The sequence below is a fragment of the Lactuca serriola genome, chromosome 7, assembly GCF_051521515.1.
Source record: "Lactuca serriola cultivar US96UC23 chromosome 7, Lser_US96UC23_V15, whole genome shotgun sequence".
In the NCBI taxonomy this organism is placed as follows: Eukaryota; Viridiplantae; Streptophyta; class Magnoliopsida; order Asterales; family Asteraceae; genus Lactuca; species Lactuca serriola.
In genome coordinates, this window is record NC_136414.1 from 38,694,408 (window position 1) to 38,706,629 (window position 12,222).

At 35.2% G+C, this 12,222-nt stretch overlaps 1 protein-coding gene across 1 annotated transcript; it reads right to left on the reverse strand.

Moving 5' to 3' along the window:
- Positions 1-7,547: 7,547 nt before the first annotated feature.
- LOC145063889 (uncharacterized) lies at positions 7,548-7,940 on the reverse strand. The gene has a single exon (XM_079011453.1). It carries the CDS (start codon positions 7,938-7,940, stop codon positions 7,548-7,550), a length of 393 nt encoding a protein of 130 aa, XP_078867579.1.
- Between the last annotated feature and the right edge of the window lie 4,282 nt (positions 7,941-12,222).

The window sequence follows — 12,222 nt, forward strand, 5'->3', positions numbered from 1 at the left end:
GCATTCATAATTAAAATAAATAAAAATAATAAAATAAAATAATAATGGAAAACATTTTGCAAACTCCCATCTTTTAAGATCCAAAAGATAAAGAATACATCCTTTCTTTTGAATTTTGGTCGCATAAAACCCAATAGTCACCTAGATTAATTAACACCATATTTTATTTATAGTCTTGTAAAAAAACTCATAAGAGCCAACTTGGTTATTACTTGATGAAAAATCACAATCATAGGTTTTACAATACGTTCATTAGATAGAGAGAAAAGCTAACAAACTACCTAAACAAATGGATAATCTAAATAAGAACATAACTATTAGATAAGAATTAAAATAAAATCTTTTACTCCCCCTCATGATGTACACAGATTATATTATATAATTTTCAATACACAGATTATAAAGTTTATGGTGATGACAAAGGATTATATTCCATGCATGAATTTTTAATGCCATGCATTCATAATTAAAATAAATAAAAATAATAAAATAAAATAATAATGGAAAACATTTTGCAAACTCCCATCTTTTAAGATCTAAAAGATAAAGAATACATCCTTTCTTTTGAATTTTGGTCGCATAAAATCCAATAGTCACCAAGATTAACACCATATTTTATTTATAGTCTTGTAAAAAAACCCATAAGAGCCAACTAGGTTATTACTTGATGAAAAATCACAATCATAGGTTTTACAATACGTTCATTAAATAGAGAGAAAAGCTAACAAACTACCTAAACAAATGGATAATCTAGATAAGAACATAACTATTAGATAAGAATTAAAATAAAATCTTTTACTCCCCCTCAAGATGTACATGCAGGTTCCGAATGTTCATCTTGACATGTAGGGATTGTAACTTATCTGAACCAAGTGGCTTTGTAAGAAGGTATGCAAGCTGATCACAGGTATGAATCCAAATCGAAGCTATCTCTTTAGACTCTACTCTTCCATGAACAAAGAAGCAGTCAATCTCCACATGCTTCGTTCTCTCATGAAAAACATGATTGTGAGCGATGTGACGAGCTGATTGATTGTCACAGAGAAGTGGTGTAGTTTTAGTGATTTTCACACCAAGTTCTAACAATAATCATCAAACCCATAGAATTTCGCTGACAGTAGTAGCCATTTCGATATTCTGCCTCCACTGAAGATTAGGAGACGACTGATTGCTTTTTGGACTTCCAAGAGACAGGAGCCTCACCCAAAAGCAACAAATAACCCATTTTAGAATGACTTGAATACGGGCATCCAAGCCAATCGGAATCACTGTAAGCCACCAAATTTGGTGACCCATCTTTTGGTAGGAGGATCCCCTGTCCCAAGCTTGTTTTAAGGTATCTTAAAACGCGCATTGTTGCACACCAATGATTTGCTCGAGGATCTGAAACAAATTAGCTTAGTACGTTTACTGAATAAGTGATGTCAGGACGAGTGGCTTGTAAATAAAGCAGACGACTTATGAGACGCCGATACATGTTGGCATCTATGTTATCTTCGTTATCCCCTCTATCGAGCTCTAGATTCTGTTCCATGGGAAATTTGCTTGGTTTACATCCAAGCATGCCCGTATCTTCTAAGATATCCATAGTATATTTTCGTTGGCTTAGAACTAAACCTTCTTTCGTACGAGATACCTCGATACCTAAGAAATATGTCAAACTAAACCCTCTGGTAGCCAACAAAGATCCCTGGTATTCCACGCGGATCGAACTTATCCCCCCTTGTTTCAGTACTGCGATGGTAGGTTAAACAACCAAAGACTTGCATGTGTTCATAGGTAGGCTTTATTGCAAAAATAACTCCATATGGTGAAGCTCCTTGTAACACTTTCGAGGGCATTCGGTTTATTACATGCGTTGCAGTCAACACGCATTCTCCCCAAAAGGTTTTAGGAAGGTTGGCTTGGAAATGAAGAGCTCTAGCCGTCTCTAGTAAATGTCGGTGTTTGCACTCTACCACCTTGTTTTGTTGTGGGGTGTACGAACAAGAAGTTTCTAAAAGAATGCCTTCTTTTGCATAAAAATCATGCATGGCATCGGACAAAAATTCACCTCCACTGTCGCATCGTATCCGTTTTATATGTTTTCCAAATTGGGTTTTGATCATTTTGTAAAAATCTATGAGGCATGTGCTTGCCTCACTTTTGTGTTTTAGTAAGAAAGTCCAAACCGCTCTACTAAAATCTTCCACGACAGTCAAAAAATAAAAAGCCTTACTTGTTGAAGGAGTTCTATATCTCCCCCATACGTCACAATGCACCATGTCAAAACAAGCATTTGTTTTAATTTCACTAATAGGAAAAAGTATTCTAGTGTGTTTAGCTTTAAAACAAGCATCACAATTTAAACCATTCTTACAAGCTGGAATAAAATCTAAGATGTTGTTTCTTTTTTTGAAGTCAAAACGTCTGCAGTCTGCGGACCACGTCTGCAATTCTCTGCAGCACAAGAGGTCGACCAAACGTTTGCAGTCTACAATAAGAAGTCTGTTTGTTTTTTTAACGTCTGGAATATACTCATCACCAAGTCACTCTTCCCAATAAGAATTTTAGATGGCCATTAGTTCATTGTTGTTTCTCACCCATTTATAATAACCAAAAAGACATAACAACAATTAAAAACTTGATTTCATAACAAGTTTTAGCAAAATAAATAAATAAATAAAACTGATTTTAGAAACCATATATGATATAACAACAATCAAAACAAATTTTGTGACAACCGTCAGTTTCCGGTCAAGTCAAAGTCAAATAAAGTCAACAAGTCAAACCGGTCAACTCATTTAACCCTTATAAATTAGGGTTTACATCGTGCTTAGTATTGTACAACACACTATCTTAATGCAAAGTATCATTTTTAGCCTTCACGTGTTTAGAAAATCTAAACCCTAATCAGGGTAAGAGATGGAACTACTCGATAAAAACATTAATACATACCCTTCGAGGGCGTATAACGCTCATAACAAGGCAAACGTGGTTCACAAACCTTGTATTTCGAAGTTAAACACTCGCAAAGGTCACAAACAAAGTCCCTCTCGATCTCTCTTTCTCTCTCTCTCTCTATCTCAAATCTCTCCTAAATCTCTCCAGGTATGTGAAATCTCTCCCAAATCTCTCCAAGTATGTGAAATCTCTCCCAAATCTCTCCAAGTATGTGAAATCTCTCTCAAATCTCTCTCCAACTATGTGAAATCTCTCCAAGTATGTGAAATCTCTCTCAAAACTCCTTTCAACTTTTTAGAACCATTTGGGGCATCCCAACCATTAACTTGGTCAAAAATCACTTAAAACGGAGAAATTATTGGTAAAACAACCTTAAGGAACCGAAGCCTCCCTTAAGGAACCGAAGCCTCTCTTAAGGAACCGAAGCCCCTAGAACTGAACCCTGCTGAACCGAAACCTGCTCGACCGAACTACTGAAGGACCGAAGCTGTATTGGACCGCACCCGAACCTTCCCCTTCGGACCAAACCTCCTTTCGGCCCATTTCGCCTTTGGGCTATTTCGCTTATATTCACCTTCGGTCCATAACTGTTGGGGACCCTTAAACCTTCACCAACAAGTTTCATTAAACCCCACACAACAAAAGAGTCCATATTCTTCTCACATCTCCTAACTCTCTTTCACTCACACAGTAAGCTACACATTTTTCTCTCTCATTTTTCTCCAAGATTTCGAGATTCTCTAGGGGTTTTGAGCTTTTCATCCTCCGTTGGTAAGTAAATTTCATCCCTCACTTGATTAACTTACACCCCTTCACTCAAATCCCCTTACACAAACATCATCAAAATTGTTGCTAGATCTTCGAATCTTCAAGCATCTCCCAAGTGTTCTTTGACTTGTTAACTTCTTTTCTTCATCATCCATCTCCTGAAATCAGTCAAGGTGAGTTCATACCCCCATATTTTCATGTTTTCTTCAAGTCTTAGGGGGGGGGGGGGTGGAATACAAGTAAAAACACCAACAACATAACTAAACTCAAACATCAGCTTTCAACAGAAAAGTTAATGCTCATTCACGAACTGTTTTAGACATCTTAAACTTTTTATTTTTCAAAACTGTATTAGGTGCAAATAGTTCAGGTTTATACCTTTAAAATGACTACTTGCACATGTCCATACGATTTTTCTACTATTTATGGTGATTTTTACAAAATTGTCTACCACTGTAGCTACGAATTCGGACCAGTCTATGAATATGAACGTTTTCACACCAGTTAGAGACTTTTAAAATTCATAATAAAATTTATGGAAAAACTAGACACATTTTCTAAAGTCTCAAAGTTTACGGATTTAGTTTTCGACTTCGCATGATTTTTCTGTGATTTTTCTAAGATAGCGCAGAAATGTTACAAACAAATCAACAGCTTATAACTTTCATCGCACTTTGTAACATGTTGAGAAAAGTGTTAATCTTTGAGGATTTCATATTTTACATGTGTTTCTTGTTGTGGTATAATTATATAATAGAAAATACTCACTAATTTGTAAGAATCCTCCATCATTACTGATAGTACAAGACAAGGCATGATAAACATAGTTATATTTTTGCTATACATTCGACTTACATAAAAAAAGGGTTCTTTTACATTACAAATGTCTTGGATAAACTATAATAGGTATAGTTTATGTTTCGTATACATTACAAACATTTATGATAAACTATGGTAAGTATAGTTTATGTTTCATATACATTATAAACAAATATGTTAAACTATAATAGGTATAGTTTATGTTTCATTTATATTTCAAAATCATTACCAAAGGTTTTCAGTTCATATAAACAGGGCGCGAATACAAAGTACTGGGTTTATACAAAAAAGGGGTTTTCAGTTCAGTTTACGTAAATCTGTTAATGAATAAATTGTGAGACATTCGCTTCACGTTACTTCCAAAGTAACGAAATCAAAAGTCCTGTAAATTGTAACCAGAGTCTCTTGTAGGGAGAGCGTGATAATTGTGTATAGATTTATATTGGGTCTGACAAACTCACACCTGAGTTGCATGCAACAGTTAGACCGGAAGGTTTGAGGTGACAAGTGTCATTTAACTTTGCGACGCTTGAAGAACGCCGTATTACGAGGCCGTCTGAGTCATAGTATGGTTATAATAACTCACATGGGGTATTAACAAAACATAAGATTTATGGGTTTTACTTCTAAATTAAATGAGTTTATGTCGATTTAAACTTGCATAAATTACTTTAAGTATGGAAAAATAATTGTACATTTCGGTCTTGACTTTTAAGACTACAATGCATTTTATAAGGGAAATATTGGATTTTTCTTGAACAAACATCACTTTTACAAAAAAAAAATGATTTTAGCAGCACCTTCAAAAGCTTATGAACTCACCAACTTAATTGTTGACACTTTCTCGAAACTACTTGTATTCTCAGGAATTCAGTGAACCAGATAAACAACAGCTTTTGAGGATGGGATGCTCAAACGTCAAACATTTCATTTTGTCATCATAATGTAATTGATTTTGAAATATGTGAACACATGCTACATTGTAACTTTTTCAATTATATTTATGATGGTTGTATTTACTTTGAGCACTATTATACTCGTTGTTATGATACTATACATGAAGTCCGTCACCCCCGGACGTTTCCGCCATCCTTGGTTTGGGGGTGTGATAGATTTCACCAACCAAATAAAAACAATCAGATATCTGATTTCCTAACATATTGGAGCAACAAAATTTGATTTATGAGGCATTATAGCAAATTTGATCATTGCAGGGAAAAAAATTAACAACAAAACTTATTTCACAAAAAAAAAAGATTTCATAATATATTTCAGCAAAAAAATGATTTCACAAGTATTTCAATAACATATAACAGCAAAATATAGCAAATCAGTGGATTTAATATTCAGCAAAAAAAATATAACAACAAAATAAACCAAACCCTAGAAAATATAGTTGAGGAAAAAAGGGGGTTAACTGGTGACGGGGGAAGATTGCAGCGGAATAGGGTAGTAGCTATGGAAGGAGGCGTTGTAATAGCAGTTGTGGAAGGTGGAGATAGAGGCAGGGTACATCAATAAGGTAAGCAAGATGCCTTTGGCATCGACGTGCTGAAGAGATCGCTGGAGTAAAGGAAGGAATGATAGTCGCTAGTGTATGCAGTGAAGAAGAGGAGACGATTGTGTTTTCTCTTTTCTCTAATTCATTCTTTTTTTAGGTTAGAACGAATTGTGTATTTTTTAAGGGGTGAGAAGAGGTGAGAAGATACAAGTCCATGTATGTACCAAGAAGAGGACACGTATACCTTTTTAGGTCTACGGGCTTCTAAAAAACAAACGATCTGCGAGAGTATACGTTTGAGCGTTGCCTTCATCGCGCAGACATAAGAGGTCAAGAAGAGGTTTTTGAAAAAAAACATCCCCTAAGCAAGAAACTTTCTTCGGTGAAGGGTGCCCGAGTCTTTTGTGCCAGGTCTCGAAGGTGGTCAAGAGAGCTTTATTAGTCTTCACTACCCCCATGCGATACAAACCTTTTATGCGATTACCCGCTCCAATCAAGCGCTTCATCCCTAAGTCTTGCATGACATAGAAACCCGGAAAGAAAGTTACAGCACAATTGAGTTCATCAGATAGTTTCCCAATAGAGAGTAGATTATAATTAAAACTTGGTACAAGTAAAAGTCCTTTGATTTTGATTCCACCTGGAAGAAAATGATCACCCTCACCCAAAACAGGAATTTTGTCTCCATTTGGAATGACAACAGGGGTTCCTTTTGGGCTTTGGGTTTTGTTTTAAGAAAATCACTCCCATGAGTCATGTGTTCGGTGGCACCTGAGTCTACCACCCAACCATCATATGTATCAATTCTACCTGCCATGTTAGCCCTTGGCTGAGATTCGTTTTCAGTTATGCCTCCGCTTTCCTTGAAGTGCTTGACAAAAAGATGATATTGTTCCTCTGTTAACCTCGGAATGGAGCTAGCTATCATCTCAATGCATGCAGCTTTTGGTGTTCCTTTGTCTCGATTTCTACGCCACCACCCAGGGTATCCAATTAACTTGAAACACCCGTCCTTCACATGGCCTTCTCTCTGACAGTAACTACATTTTTATTTCTTTTCATTCTCGATCTTTGAAGTTTTTGGGGCTGTTTTGTTGACTGCCTGTGTGTTATGCTTGCCTTGTGACTGTCGTTGCATCTTTGTCTCACCATAGTTAGCCAGGAAAGTTGAAGCTTCTGATCCTGGCCTTTTTGTTCCACCTGTGATCACCCTCTGTTGTTCATCTTCTGCCACCAAGTAGTAAGTGGCTGCAAGTGATGGTGTTGGTTTCATGGCCAAGACCTGGGTTCGAATGACTAAAAACTCATCATCGAGTCCCATGAGGAATTCATAAGTCCTCTCTTTCTCCTTTACTTCATTCAATTGTTTCCCAATTGCACACTCGCACCCATCGCACACACATTGTGGCATAGGTAGGACAACTTGAATTTCATCCCAAAGAGACCTTAACTTCGTACAGTAATTGGAAACTGACATACCTCCCTGTCGTGTTACGTTGAGTAATTGTTTCTATTCCTAACTCTTTGGTGCTCCTTCTCTTTCGAATCGTTCCCTCAGTTCCTTCCAAATTTCAGAAGAGGTATTAGCATACCTTATGTTGGTGTGAATCTCCTTTTCCATTGCAGTTGTTAGCCAAACTTTGACCATGGCATCGGCTCGAACCCAAGCCATGTGCATTGGTGACTCCTTCGATGGTTTCTTGATGGTGTCGTCGATCAGTCCCATCTTGTTTTTAACAAGAAGAAAGTTAGTCATCTCCTGCTTCCAATCGTTGTAATTGTTATCATTCAGAATGTCATTCACCTTCATCTGCTTTGGATAATCAGATGGGTGAATGTAGAATGGCGAATTGACATCAATGGTTTCGCCTTCTGGTTTCTTGCTTCCGTCGCCTTTCTCTCCTGTCATGGTCGCCGAACGATTTTGCTATCCGGTGTGGATAACCCACTATGATACCATAAAGAAACTGATAAGAGCCAACTTGGTTATACTTGATGAAAAAATCACAATCACAGGTTTTACAATACGTTCATTAAATAGAGAGAAAAGCTAACAAACTAGCTAAACAAATGGATAATCTAGATAAGAACATAAACTATCGGATAAGAATTAAAAAAAATCATTTATCTTGTACATCCTAAACTTGACACCTCATGCCTCTCTTTTACCATTTATGCTTCATGTTCGGACCTATCTACCATGCTGGTTTGATTCTACACACATATGAATTACATGTATCAACCTCTAATACATTACGAGCTCTTGTGATTAAGCCCACACAACCACACCCATCAAGTTCACCCATAGTTTCACTTAGTGTTTACCTTTGAAATAATCATCAATCTCATTTCCCTAACTTTTCTTACGTTTTATTACCCTTGTTTAATCATTAATGGATCATAAAATATCATTGCATCATTGAAGCTTAAACACTTTCTCCTTAATGGTTATCTAATTGAAAATAAGAATATGATGTTGGATTCAAAACACTTTATAGATTCATGTGTTACCTTACGATGTTACGATCAGATGTAAATAGTCGCTATAATCCTTTTTCATCACCTTCATATACTTTATAATCCATGTACTAATGCATTAAGACTTATGAAGAATGTTCCTGATGTTTATATGATTCACCATATGTTTATTGCCACCACCAGATTCATGAAACATGATGGTTCGGACTTCCTCCATGTAGAGACGATCTCTTTTTCAGATCGTAGGAAAAACAATACAAATGAAAGGCTACATTTAGATATGAATTTCTTTGTAGAATTGTCCTCGCATTCTTCATCATTTTTTAAGTCCCTACCGTATCGACTTCATATATATATATATATATATATATATATATATATATATATATATATATATATATATATGAGGAAGGTTCAATTGAAAAAAAAACATTAAGAATTAAGAAATGAATATCGGCCACACACACACACACACACACACATATATATATATATATATATATATATATATATACATGAGGAATGTTCAATTGAAAAAAAAATGAGAATTAAGGAATGAATTTGGGCCAGACATTTCGAATCTACCACTCAAACGCTGCATCGTACCAGGTCAATGGAACAGATCATATTCATATATTAATACATATATATATATATATATATATATATATATATATATATATATATAAGTGTATTCATATATGAATATGTATATTCATATATAAATAACTATAGATGAAGTGATTATTCATATGTGAATAAGACGACGGGCAGCCGCGGAGGGAGTAAGGAGGCATGCATGTGCTTAGCCCCCCCCCCCCCCCTCCCCCACCAATTGTCTAAAGAAAAATAATATGTGTATAAAATGTATGCTTTGCATATCTTAATATGATCCTTCAATGCATATCTTAATATGGTGCTTTGTATACAGGGATTCAAAATTGTGTAATCATTTAATCTAGGCTTCTTTAAATCCGTTTACTAAAAATATTTAAAAGCGTTTAAATGTAAGAGGGAAATAATTTAAAAATCAAAAATCAAGATTCAAAATTTCAAAACACTATCCCGAGTTATCCTCAAGATTTATTCTAATAATATTTAAGATCTTTCATAAATTGAAACTTAAAACTACAACAATATCTACCCAACGGAACATACAACCTTGAATGGCCTTCACCGATACTACCCTCTCCGACATAGTCTCACTGTTTAACATTTTCTCTCCGGCATCCCCTTCTCAGTTAATTCCCCCTCTATATTGTCACACCCTCGAACCAGACGGCGGAAACGTCCGAGGGTTCGCGTGACCTTAATTGAATATCATCACAATGAATATACATGAATCATAACATAAACGTCACCATGCATCAATATATTACAACTGGAATTGTTCACATCAAGTACATTGTTTGAACGTTACATATTCATAACATAAATTGTTTGGGTGCTTTTAACAACATAACATCCTAACATTACTTCATATTACCCTTCCGCTTACCTGTTACCTGAGAATACAAGTTATTTTGGAAAAACGTCAACATATGAAATGTTAGTGAGTTCATAATCAATGTTGTGATAAAATGATTTGTGTAGTTTGTAAAACCTAGAGAATCCGATATTTTCTGAAAAGACTTTTGTTTATCAAAGTGTGAAGATCCATAAGTTGATGCATGAATGATTTCAAAAACATATATATATATATATATATATATATATATATATATATATATATATATATATATATATATATATATGAAGGGTATTTTGTGTTCTAGTTATAAACATTTCGAGTGAGTAGTATTGAATTCCCCGGAAAACCCGACGTTTTCCGATGCTGGCAGGTATCCATGATTACTGATTTTTGTGTTGTCTTAACGAATGAATATTGATTACTCCACATTGTATATCGTCTTAATTTCGTCTACTTTGATTTCTCATAAGCCTTAGCGAACGAAGATAAGAGGAGCACTATGTCCCACTACTATCGTAAGTACCTAAGACTGTCGAGAATGTGAAAGACACGATGGTCCAGCTCGCATTTGATTATCTTAACCTTACTAGCCCTACTAATGGGCCACTAGAGCCCAACAGCACATAAGAGCTATTGAAAGTCCTTTTACACGTAATTGGGTCATAGAAAACCCAATAACACATAAACGTTATCCCTTTGGGCCCAAAGATCATTTTGATGGACTTGCAAGATCCATCAAGCATGATTTGAAACTTTCAGCCCAAAGTTTGAAGATTTAATCATTTTAGTTATAGTGTATCTATTGAAGTGTTTTGATTTAACGATTGTTGTTTTGTATTTATTCGAAACCGAATCAATTCGTTTATAACGATATTTGGTGTTGAATGTGTATTCGTTTTCCATTTTGTCGGTAGTCGTGGTTCTTGTATTTTGACTTAATAAATTAATTTGCTTAAAAGTAGAATTTGACCTTTCCACTACATTTCTTTTATAAAAATAACACTTTTAGTCCTTTATATAAAAGAATTTCATTTTAGTCCTTAAGACATTTTCTTGACACTTTTGCATCATAAACTTGTTGAAAGGACAGTTTTAACCCAAAATTTATTTTGTTAACAGCTTCAGCCCTTCCAGAATGGTGTTTCTCGGTTAGAACCCCATTTTTCACAACTTTTACAGTTTTAGCCCAAAGTCCAAAAACTTTACATTTTTTGTCCTTTTTTATCGTGAAAAGCATTTTTGACCCTTAAAATAGTTTTATTATACTAAATATCCCCTGTAAAGTTTCATTTCAGCCCCTTAAATTTGTCATTTTTTTGCAATTTGAGGCTTATTGGGCCAAAAAGCCCAAAATTAGCCCATTAAGCTAAAAAAATTACATTTTAAGTCCTTTGAAAATTTTATTATTCAGAAAAACTATTATGAAAACTGTTTTGACTCTTTTGGCCCTTAAGAAACCATGACTTGGCCATTTTTAACCCTAGTTTTGTATACTTGACAATTTAAGCCCAAAAATGGGTTTTTATGTTGAAATATGTTTATCATAACCTTATAAATTATTATTCATGACTTGATTAGTGTAGAATAACTTAGATTTCATTTGTTCCTCTTCTCATACCATAGATCTCGAGATTCACCCCTTTTTAGTTACATATTTATCACAAAAACACATGAATATACACATACATGCATAAAATCGCACATAGCATATATATACACATAGATCTACACATTTTCTTGTATTCTCCCCCAGAAAACACATGAAAACTGAAAAAAGAGGGGTATGAAGCTCACCTTGTGTTGTAGTTTCGGTTTTGAAGAGAGAAAGGAAGAAAATTTCGATCCTAGCAAGTCCTCTTGGTAGATCTCGAGTTTAGTGGCTTCTTGGATGTAAGATCACAAGTTTGAATAGATTTAGAAGAGATTTTTGATGAAATGAAGTAGCTAGATTATGGATCCAAGCAATATCTTACCTTAGATGATGTATTTGTGGGAAGATCTTCTTGAAAGCTCCCTTAATCTCGAAAAATTGATGAATGAGTGTAAGTGTTCTTGAGAGGATTTGGAGAGAGTGGAGATGAATTTTTTATGAGTGTGAGTGTGTCTTGGGAGGTTCTCGGCCGAGAGAAGAAGAGAGAGGGGAAGAGAGAAAGTGAAGTGACTTGTCTAGATACATGCTAGTCCATGCATGGGTGCATGGTGTGCAATAAGGAGGTGGCACCTCCTAAAGTCAACTCTTCCT